This window comes from Nematolebias whitei, chromosome 21, assembly GCF_014905685.2.
Source record: "Nematolebias whitei isolate Nwh7 chromosome 21, NemWhi1, whole genome shotgun sequence".
NCBI classification, from domain to species: Eukaryota; Metazoa; Chordata; class Actinopteri; order Cyprinodontiformes; family Rivulidae; genus Nematolebias; species Nematolebias whitei.
Window position 1 is genome coordinate 1,814,833 of NC_056518.1, and position 11,854 is coordinate 1,826,686.

General features: G+C 45.0%; 1 protein-coding gene across 1 annotated transcript in view; it reads right to left on the bottom strand.

Moving 5' to 3' along the window:
• Positions 1-11,854, bottom strand: part of LOC119427624 (GDNF family receptor alpha-4-like) — a 559,979-nt gene that overhangs the window by 10,399 nt on the left and 537,726 nt on the right. The window contains exon 3 of the mRNA XM_037695260.1: positions 11,341-11,421. Coding sequence (XP_037551188.1) covers positions 11,341-11,421 — 81 coding nt within the window. The remainder of the gene's footprint in view (positions 1-11,340; positions 11,422-11,854) is intronic.

Sequence of the window (11,854 nt, forward strand, 5' to 3'; positions counted from 1 at the left end):
GTGCATAACATCATCAAAAGATTCAGAGAATCTGGAACAATCGCTGTGCGTAAGGGTCAAGGCCGTAAAACTCTACTGGATGGTCGTGATCTCCGGGCCCTTAAACGTCACTGCACCTCAAACAGGAATGCCACTGTCAAGGAAATAACAGAATGGGCTCAGGAATACTTCCAGAAAGCATTGTCAGTGAACACAATCCACCGTGCCATCCACCGTTGCCAGCTGAAACTCTACAGTGCAAAGAGGAAGCCATTTCTAAGCAAGCTCCACGAGCTCAGATGTTTGCACTGGGCCAGGGGTCATTTAAAATGGAGTGTGGCAAAATGGAAGACTGTTCTGTGGTCAGATGAGTCACGATTTGAAGTTCTTTATGGAACACTGGGACACCATGTCATCCGGACCAGAGGAACAGGATAGCCCAAGTTGTTATCAATGCTCTGTTCAGAAGCCTGCATCACTGATGGTATGGGATTGCATGAGCGCTTGTGGCATGGCCAACTTGCATGTCTCGAAAGGCACCATTAATGCAGAGAACTATGTTCAGGTTCTAGAACAACATATGCTCCCATCTAGACGTCATCTCTTTCAGGGAAGACCCTGCATTTTTCAACATGATAATGCCAGACCACATTCTGCAGCAATCACAACATTATGGCTACGTAGGAGAAGGATACGGGTACTGAAATGGCCAGCCTGCAGTCCAGATCTTTCACCTATAGAGAACATTTGGCGCATCATAAAGAGGAAGGAGCGACAAAGAAGGCCCAAGACAATTGAACAGTTAGAGGCCTGTATTAGACATAAATGGGAGACCATTCCTATTTCAAAACTTGAGAAACTGGTCTCCTCTGTCCCCAGACGTCTGTTGAGTGTTGTAAGAAGAAGGGGGGATGCCACACAGTGGTAAAAATAGACTTGTCCCAACTTTTTTGGGATTTGTTGACTCCATGAAATTTGGAAACAACAGATTTTTCCCTTAAAATAATACAGGTCCTTCTCAAAAAATTAGCATATTGTGATAAAGGTCATTATTTTCCATAATGTAATGATAAAAATGAAACTTTCATATATTTCAGATTCATTGCACACCAACTGAAATATTTCAGGTCTTTAATTGTTTTAATACTGATGATTATGGCATACAGCTCATGAAAACCCAAAATGCCTGCCCCAAGTACATGTACTGTGTCAGTACATGTACTAATGTAACCCAGTACTGAGGATGTGTATTGGTCAAGATCAAGCGAACCTCCATTTTCAGCAGCTTCTCTGAGCAGACTGGTTCCAGAGACAGAAGATTGGTGGTTTTATTCTTGTTTACTCTGTTCAGTCTAGTCTGCTTACAGCCACTAATCTGTCTGTCTCTCCCAGAACGGTTCGGTACCAGTACCAGAACTTCCTGCCTGACGCTGCCAGTTTAAAATAAACATTTTAAAACCTTTTTCTGAGTCTGTGCTTGTCCGATCCACCCCAATTTGTGACAGAATTATCTGGCCAAAATATGGATCCAGCACAGACTCAGAGGTGGCGTTCTGATGAGTTGGATGATCAATTTACAGGCACTCGCCTGGCACTAAAGCCGGGCAGTTTCCCTCAGGCTCATCCTGTCCTCTTGGGTGATACGAAGAAGACAGAAGCCCAGCGTTGGGCTCTCCACCTCATGAACATGCCCAAGTTCCCGTTCCCCTTTTGGGATCAGGAGGACGAGTCGGACGAAGATGAGGATTTGTGGTTTCCTCCCTGCCAGGTCCCTCGCCCTCAGAAGAGCCGTAGGCGCACAATGCGCCGGTCCTCCCGACGTCCCATCCCTCTGCCCTCAGAGCCCTTGCCCCAAAGGTTTCCAGCTGTCCCACAGAGTCTTAGACCAGCTGCAGTGGCCCCACAGTGTCCCATACCAGCTGCCGTGGTCCCACAGAGTCCCAGACAAGCTGCCGTGGTCCCACAGAGTCCCAGACCAGCTGCCATGGTCCCACAGAGTCCCAGACCAGCTGTTGTGGTCCCACAGAGCCCCAGACCAACTGCCGTGGTCCCCCAGAATCCCAAGGCTGCCCCAGCCAGTCCACAGAGTCCCAAGGCTGCCCCAGCAGGCCCACAGAGTCCCAAGGCTGCCCTCCACGTTGCCTGCAGCAGCTCCCCAGGCCTCCATGTCGCCTGCAGCAGCTCCTCAGGCCTCCTCTTTGCCTGCTGCAGAAGTCCAGACCCTCTCTTCAGCTGCTACAATCTCCAAAACCCCCATGACAGCATTGGCTTGGCCACTGGCCCCAGCGGCCGCAGAACCCCAGATTCCACAGGCGGCAGCACTGGCCACTATGTTTGCAGCTGTCCTGGCCCCTGTGCTTGCTATGATTTGGGCTCCCCCTGCACCGCCTCCAGCTGAGTTCCAGGCCTCCAAGTTGGCTGCAGCTCCCCAGCAGGCCTCCATGTCCGTCCCTCAGGCCTCCATGCCCGTCCCTCAGTCCTCCATGTCAGTCCCTCCGTCCTCCATGTCTGTCCCTCAGACCCCCTTGCCAGATCCACAGTCCTCCATGTTGGCTGCAGCACCCCTCCATCTCTCCAAGTTTCCAGAGGGGCCGGCGCTCTCAAAGTCTTCATAGTGGCCGGTCCTCTCCACTATCGCAGAAGATTCACCTCCTACCACAGAAGAGTCACCTCCCACTGCAGAGTCTCCACAGCACTCCATGTTGGCTGCAGCAACTCCTCAGCCCTCCAAGTTGGTTGCAGCAGCTCCTCAGGCCTCCATGATGGCAGCAGCAACCCTTTATTCCTCGATGATGGCAGCAGCATCTCCACGGTCCTCCTTGTCAGCTGCAGCAGTTCCACAGCCCTCCATGTTGGCTTCAGCATCTCCTCAGCCCTCCATGATGGTAGCAGCAACTCCACAGCCCTACATGTCGGCTGCAGCAGCTCTACAACCCTCCATGTTGGCTTCAGCAGCTCCTCAGCCCTCCATGTCGGCTGCAGCAGCTCCACAGCTCTCCATGTCGGCTTCAGCAGCTCCACGGCCCTCCATGTCCACTGCAGCTGCCCCACAGCCCTCCATGTCAGCTACAGAAGCTCCTCAGCTCTCCATGTTGGCTGCAACAGCCTCTAGGACCCCCATGTTGGCCGAAGTAGCCTCTAGGACCCCCATGTCGGCCCAAGCAGCCTCCAGGACCCCCATGTCGGCTGCAACGGCCTCCAGGACCCCCATGTTGGCTGAAGCAGTCTCCAGGACCCCCATATCTGCCAAGACAGCTTCCATGACTCCCATGATGGCTGCAGGAGCTTCCAGGATCCCCATGTTGGCTGCAACGGCCTCCAGGACCTCCATGTCGGCCGAAGCAGCCTCGAGGACCTCCATGTCAGCCGAGACAGCCTCCAGGACCCCCATGTCAGCTGCAACGGCCCCTATGACCCCCATGCCGGCTGCAGCCTCCAAGACATTCATGTGGGCTGCAGCTCTGATCCTCCTGCCTGGTGTGGCACTGGTCCTAGTCTTGCCTTTGATCTGGTCCCAGCAAGGCTTACACGGCCATCTGACCTGGACTTAACCACTTTTTGGACAGTGGCCGGGCCGTCCACCAGAGTTTTGGGGCATCTCTGGAGGTCCCTTTGGACTTCCAACCTGCCTTTTTTGCCCACCTCCAGTGCCCCCTCCACCCACCCTGTCCTTGATAATTATTTTTCTTTAGTGGCCCGTCAGGATGCCGGACCTTAAAAGGGGGCTATGTCACGCTCAGCAGCCCCCGCTGCCCCCCATCTGTTTAAGCCTCTGCTCCTCATACTACAGCCTCTGTTTTAAGATCATTCACATTTTTTCCTGCTTTAGTTTTGAGTTCTCCTCTCATTCAATCAGCTCCTGTCACCCTGCGCCACACCCCCTCCACCAAACCCTGGATTACCACTGACCTGAAGGAACTGCTAAACCAGAAAAAAAGAGCCTTCAGGGAGGGAGACAGGGAATTATTGAGGAGCACACAGAAGCAACTAAAAGTCAAGATAAGAAACAGCAAGGAGGTGTACAAGAAGAAGCTAGAGAGCAAGTTCCAACAGAACAATATCAGAGAGGTGTGGTCAGGGATGAAACAGATCACAGGCTTCAAGCAGAAAGAGGATCAGAAGGATGGAAGCCTGGACAGAGCCAATGAACTGAACACATTCTTCAATAGGTTCAGTTCAGGAGCAAGCTCAGCATCCTCCTCTCTTGCCCACAGCCAAACATACATAGCCTCCATTGACCCAAGGCTGTCCTGTCACACCTCAAATATTGTATCTACCACCTCAGTCATGGACCCTTCTTCTACTTATTGGTCTTCAACCAAATCAGAAGATGCTGATACCTCCTTTGCCTCCCCCCTCTGTGTCTCCAGAAGTCAGGCGAGGAAGCAGCTGGAGAGACTGAACCGGAATAAGGCTGCAGGTCCAGATGTTGTCAGTCCCAGAGTCCTGAAGGTCTGTGCAGAGCAGCTCTGTGGGGTTCTGCAGCACCTCTTCAACCTTAGCCTGACACAGGAGAAGGTTCCAGTGTTGTGAAAAACATCCTGTCTTGTTCCAGTGCCAAAGAAAACTCACCCATCAGTCCTCAATGACTATAGACCTGTTGCCCTGACATCCCACATCATGAAGGTCCTAGAGAGACTTCTGCTGACCCACCTGACTAGACAAACAAGCACATATCAGGACCCACTGCAGTTTGCTTATCAGCGTGGACTTGGAGTTGAAGATACCATCATACACCTGCTTCAGCAAACTCACTGTCATCTAGAAAAGTCAGACAGCACTGTGAGAGTCATGTTCTTTGATTTCTCCAGTGCATTTAACACAATCCAGCCTGATCTGCTTTGTCAGAAACTTCAGAAGACTCAGGTGGAGGCCTCAACAATCACCTGGATCAAAGACTACCTGACGGACAGACCACAGTTTGTGAGACTGAAGGGTTGTGTGTCTGACCAGGTGGTCAGTCACTCAGGAGCACCACAGGGGACTGTACTCTCACCATTCCTTTTCACTCTGTACACCTCAGATTTCCAGTACAAAACAGACTCCTGTCATCTGCAGAAATATTCTGATGACTCTGCAGTAGTCAGGTGTATCAGAGATGGACAAGAAGCTGAGTACAGGGAACTGGTGGACCACTTTGTGGCATGGTGTGGAAACAATCATCTCATCTTGAATGTGAACAAAACAAAGGAGATGATTGTAGATTTCAGGAGAATCAGGAACAGATCCAACCCTATTTCCATCATGGGAGAAGAAGTGGAGGTGGTGGAGAAGTATAAATACCTTGGAGTTCACTTGGACAATAGACTGGACTGGAAATGCAACAGTGAAGCCGTCTACAAGAAGGGACAGAGCAGACTATACTTCTTGAGGAAGCTGAAGTCCTTCAACGTTTGCAGCAAGATGCTGCATATCTTCTATAAGTCTGTTGTAGAGAGTGCTATCTCTTCTGCCATCATCTGCTGGGGTAGCAGCACCAGAGCAAGTGACTTAAAAAAGATCAACACGCTCATAAAGAAGGCTGGCTCAGTTCTGGGGACTCCTCTAGAACCTTTGGAGATGATTGTACAAAGAAGGATTATTCATAAAATGAAGAACATTATAGACAACCCTCAGCATCCTCTTCATCAGACTGTCATACAACAACAGTCTTCAGTCAGAGGCTTCTTCAAATCCGTTGTAAGACAGACCGCTACAAGAAATCCTTCCTACCCACAGCCATCAGCATCTATAACAACTCATTAATGAAACCAGGATGATGAGTTACCCAACATATAATTTCCCTCTGGGATTAATAAAGTATTTTTGGATTGAATTTGAATTGAATTGAATTGAATCTACCACAATCTACGTTCACGAGCAACACCTGTTCAGTCCACTATTTAAGCTCCTCGTTTCCCCTCAGTCAGCGCCAGATAATTATAGGTTCTTCCCATAGATATCCAGCGTTCCCTCTCAGTATCACATTTCTCGACCATAGCTTTGCCCACAACCTCTCGTTCTCGCCTTTGCCCCCGGACTGGTTTCCTCGCCTATAATCTGACCATATTGATGACTGTTTTTCCTCCTTGACCACGATTTTTGGATTCCCCTCTTTTGTACTTTTTGCCTGGCTGCATTCCTCTCTGGTTTTGACCCTTGCCTGCCCCTGGATAAAGTTCTGCTGCTTAAACCCCTCAGCGTCACAGCGCGCCCATCCAGCCTCACTCCCTGTTCGTGCTCACGCTGCGCGCTGCTGCTCTGTGCGCCCATGCGCATGTTACAGGCTCCTGAGATTCGGACCGGTATCGGGGCCCACCTGGCCCACATCTCAGACTGGTTCCAGAGACAGAAGATTGGTGGTTTTATTCTAGTTTACTCTGTTCAGTCTAGTCTGCTTACAGCCACTAATCTGTCTGTCTCCCCCAGAGCGGTCCGGTACCAGTACCAGAACCTCCTGCCAGACGCCGCCGGTTTAAAATAAACATTTTAAAACCTTTTTCTGAGTCTGCTTGTCCAAGCCACCCCAATTTGTGACAGTAATGTGCTCCTCTTGGAGAAAGGTAAAGCGTTCAAGCACAATTATAGAAGTGACGCCTGTGTGAAGGGACACTTATACTTAAGTCAGAGTCAGAGATTCTTTATTGTCATTCGCACCTCATGTGGTACATGTGGTGGAGCGAAATTATGGACACAGGGTCCCAGTTACATCCAACAATAAAATGTATAAGAAAAACAGTCGCTGGTGCCCATGTCCAGCAATCACTGTGCGAGGGGCAGAGTACACCCTGGACAGGTCGCAAGTCCATCACAGGGACACTTAAGAGACAAATGAGACAAACAACCATTCACTCTCTCACTCACACCTAGGGACAATTTAGAGTTACCAATCAGCCTAACATGCATGTTTTTGGTCTGTGGGAGGAAACCGGAGTACCAGGAGAAAACCCACGCATGCTCGGAGAGAACATGCAAACTCCACCCAGAAAGGCCCCTGGACCGGGGTTTGAACCAGGGACCTGTTCGCTGAGAGGCAGCAGCTCTACCAGTTGCGCCACCGTGCTGCCCACAATTAACACATTTTTTTTTATCTTGCAGCAGTCTCAGCTATATGCATACAGCTCAAAAACTTAAATTTGTTTCCTCTAACTACAGACATTATTATCTTATTTGAATAAGACGGTTTTAACCCTTTAACTTAATTTATTTATTCATGTTCCTCATGGGGCAAATCAACCACCTTACTTGCTTAAAAATACTAGTTTAAAATATTACCTCCACAAAAAACTGCTCAATTTTTTTAGAGTTGTCAGCCTGAAATAAATATATAAAATTTTATTTTAATGCTTTAAGGGTTTTTGTTTGTCTAGCTTTGCAACAGCAGCTGCGCCAACATCTCCACCTCTCCCTGCGCCGACATCGTGTGCAACCGGACTGCTGTGCTGATCTATCATTGGCTTATAAATTGTCTTTTATGTATGTGAATGTTTCTGTAAAGTGCCCTGAGACAACTTTGTTGTGATTTGGTGCTATATAAATAAAATGAACTGAATTGAACTGAATATATTTGGGCTACATGAACTGGATCGAAACTGGGCCTGAGGTGAACCAATCCTACCGGCTTGTGAACATCCAATGCCCTGCGGTTCTGTGCTCCTTGTGTCCCCTGATGTGCATGATTCTGTAACATACCATCCATTCTGGATATTCTGGATGGTCAGTCCATGTTGCTGCATCTGAACTTGTTTGTCCATGCCAAATTCACTGCTACTGTGTTCTAAATAACCACATCTTTATAACCACATCTCATAATAACATGATGACCAAGAACTACAATATAAACTCCAACAATTATACTACTGCCACAAAGAACTCTCAGAAATGTCTGATTGTAATGCTTTTATTGCTGGCTGGTATTCAACCCAATCCTGTCCCTCTCACCTCATGTAGTACTCCAAAAGATCTTAAAAACCATGTCAGGTTTACATGTTGCTCATAGCCTCCTTCCTAAAATAAATATGGTGAGGATTGGGGCTTCTTCTGCCGGTGCTGATATTATTGTTATATCTGAGTCTTGGTTAACTAAATCTATTCCGGACAAACATGTTTCAAGTAAAGGTTTCAATATTTATAGTTCAGATTGTCCCATAAAAGGAGGAGATGTAACAATATACGTCAGATCTAGCTAACACAACTGGTAATTACAAAATCAGCACCTAAACAATTTGAAATCTTGACCCTAAACAATGAATTGTCTGTTGGTTAATCGTTATCTGTTGTTGGTTGCTATAGGCCCCCTACCACCACATCTGAAAGCCTGTTGTTTTTAATGCAGCTCTTATTTAATTTGCATCCTAATTAAATGGTTTTGGTAGGTGATTTTAATTTAGATTGGCTCTCTTCTGTGTCTGAGGAATTAAAATAATTTTGTTTTTCTTTAAAACTCTGTCAGATCATTGATAGTCCCACTCGGCCTAATCTAAAGTACTCTGCCAAATCATCTCTCCTGGATCTTTTAATCACAAATATGCCACATAAATACATTGGGTTTGGTGTTTATAGAAATGATCTAAGTGACTATTGTGTAATTGCTGCTGTTAAAAATACAAAAATGCCTTGTTTTAAACTAAAACGTTTATAAATCGGAAAATGAAGCGTCTTTATGAACAAGCCTTTCTTTGGGATCTGTTCCACTTTGACTGGCATTGCATATCATTAATTGATGATGTGAACCTTACTTGGAACTATTGTTATAATAGTTCAATTCATTTTGTAAATAAACACGCTCCACTTCACCAGTTCAGAGTAAAGGGTCAGGATAGCCCCTGGTTTACTTCTGAACTAGCTGACCTCTTGCACAGGAGGGACCAGCTTTGGGCAACAGTAAGAAAGACTGGTTTGGACATTCAGTGGTTGAAATTTCTTCAGTTACGGAATTGTTGTATGGCTTCCATTAAAGCAGCAAAACAAAACTACTATTTATCTCAGACCACCAAAAATCCAAACGATCCTAAGAGCTTCTGGAAAACTATTAAATCTCTAGATAGCAGCACTCACTCATCTGACCTGCCACCACAATTACAATATTTACAATTTTATATAAATAATGTAGGTCTAAACATTCCTGACACATCCTAGAATCTCTATGCTGATGACACTGTTGTTTATTGCCGAGCTAACACAGCTGCCAAGGTTTTCCAGATTCTACAGTCTGCATTTGAAATCATTCAGTCAGACTTATTCCATCTCAAGCTGGTGCTAAATGCTGACAAAACTAAAGGGATGTTGTTTTCCAACAGAAAATCGGTGCCAGCACCTTTTCCTCCTATCTCATCCCTGCATGGTGTTCCTATTGAGTTTGTAGATTCTTACAAATACTTGAGATTTTTGGTCGGTGCACATCTCTCTTTTAAACCACATTTCAAAAACTTGATAAAGCAACTGAAATTAAAACTGGTTTTCTTTTTCAGAAATAGATCTTGCTTAACTCTGAATGCCAGAAAACGCCTTGCAAATGCTACTTTCCCACCGGCCATTGACTATGGTGACAATATTTAAATGAATACCCCTGCCAGCTCCTTGCAGATGTTGGATGCTTTCTACTATGGTGCGCCAAGATTCATAACTGGTTGTAACTACCGTACCCATCACTGCACTCCTTGGTCAGTTGGTCATCATTATCTACATGTTGGCTCTCACACTGGTTCCTTTCCATCTATAGACCTATCTCTAATCTAACTTTCATCTCAAAAATTCTAGAGAAAATAGTTGCAGGTCAGTTGCGTGATCATCTGAAAAGAAATCATCTGTTTTGAAGAGTTTCAGTCAGGGTTTAGAGCTCACCACAGCTGAGAAACAGCACTGCTGAAAGTTAGTAATGATATTCTCATGCCCTCGGACAATGGACTTGTGTCCACACTGAACTCAGTGCTACATTTGATCCAGATGATCAGAATAGGAAACAAAAAGGGAACGCTGCAGGTAATGATGGCGTGGGAGCGCATGTTGTAACTACACTGACGGTGTGACATGTGGGAGGAGATTTAAGAAGGTAGCAGCCCAATGAGTGATTTATAGATGGTTAGGATTCCTGAGTCAAGGAATGTTTTTTAAGTAAAGGTTTAATTACGGAAATCTTAAAATGCTGTGGTATGTAACCATTCATTAGAGACAAATTAAGCAGATCCAAGATGTGGTTATTAATTAAGGGAAATACCTCTTTAAACAGTCTGGTTGGGATGGGATCTAGCAGACATGTGGATGGTTTGGATGAGGTTATTATTTTTGACAATTCAGAGCTCAACAAGACAAAAACTGTCCAAACATAAATCAGGTTCTATTGTCATTTTTAAAGTTGTCTCATCTGACACAGAACCCAAGGCAATACTAGAAAGGCTGGTTTTAATTTTTCCCTAATGGAAATAATTGTATATCTCATCAACTCATCACTACTTATAGTTGTAGGGATACATAGTTAAACATAGGATTTTTCATTAGACTAGCTATGGTACTGAAAAGGAACCTGGGGTTATTTTTATTCTCATCAATTAAAGATGAATAATATAAAGTCAGTGTTGGTCAGTCTTTAGCATCTTCCATGTGTTTCCTGTGCCATCTCTTACCCATCCTCAGTAATTTATTCAGTGCTTTCTCTTCATCAACCTGCCACTCTCATCTGTACCCAGTCTGTAATTAGTTCAGGTGTCTCTAATACCTCATCAGCAAGCTGTAAATATTCAGTCTCTTTCCATATTTACCCCAGTAGTGCATTATTGGCCTTCATGCCAAAAGCACCATTCTCCTATTTGTTTTTTGTGTTTATTCTCATTGCGCCCCTCATATTTGTTTTTTGGTATAATAAACTTTACATTTTAGTTTCCTTTTCTGAATCTGCATTCTGGGTTTGGACCTACTACTTACTGTGATGCCAGCTGCCTCTTCTCACTTTCTCTGTTTATTTCTTCTTCTAATGTACCACAATATTTTGTTTTTCAGTTTTTTGTCTCCTCAGTGTCTTTCTCTCCTTTATTTTCCCAAGTTGTTGTGCTTCTAGCTGCATGAAAACAAATGTGTAATTAATATGTGCCTCTGGGGCAAACAGTCACACATCCCAACCCCTGTAGCTAGCCCACAGGCTCAGAGACAAGACAAAAGTGAAGTGAAGGCTGTAACTCAAACACTTCACAGTCCCAACTGCAAAACTATGCCTTGCTCTGTCAACATGATGGAGCCGTAAGCCGAATTTACTTTGACAGGTTGCTTGGTGAGAATCCTCTTGGTGTGTTGTGTGCAGCAGATGATTTCCACAGACACTTACTTTTCCATGTGATGTAACGAGCGCTAACTTAAAGGAGTAAGGTAAAAATGTGCACTTTCGGTCACCTGCAGCGATGGAGGCCAGGCGAACGTAGTCAAAGCCCTTTTCTTCTTGTTCATAGGGGTAACTTTCAACCAAGCTGAGCCCTGCCAACATAGAAGGGAAAAATATACTTCATAAATAACACACACAAACTTAAAAAAGATAAACACAACAAAAAATAAAATCACATGTTCTGCAAATGCAATGTGAATGATGACTGCTAAAATTAGCAAAGCCATAGTTAAATGTTAAAGCCAGTAAAATAGAAGCTAAAAGCCAAACTTAGTAGAAAAAAAATAAAATTAGCACAATAGTAGCTGAAAGCTAAAAATAGCACAGCAGTGACTAAACTATTTGTAAATTAGTAGATAAAATCTCAAATGAGCAAAAAGCTTAACTTTCAATTCCATAACAAAAAGTTGAAATTAACTCAACAGTAGCTAAAATTTAAATTTGACAGAAAAGCTTACATTTTAAATCCCCATTCATTTGTACAAATTCAAAAAGTTGAATATATATATATATATATATATATAT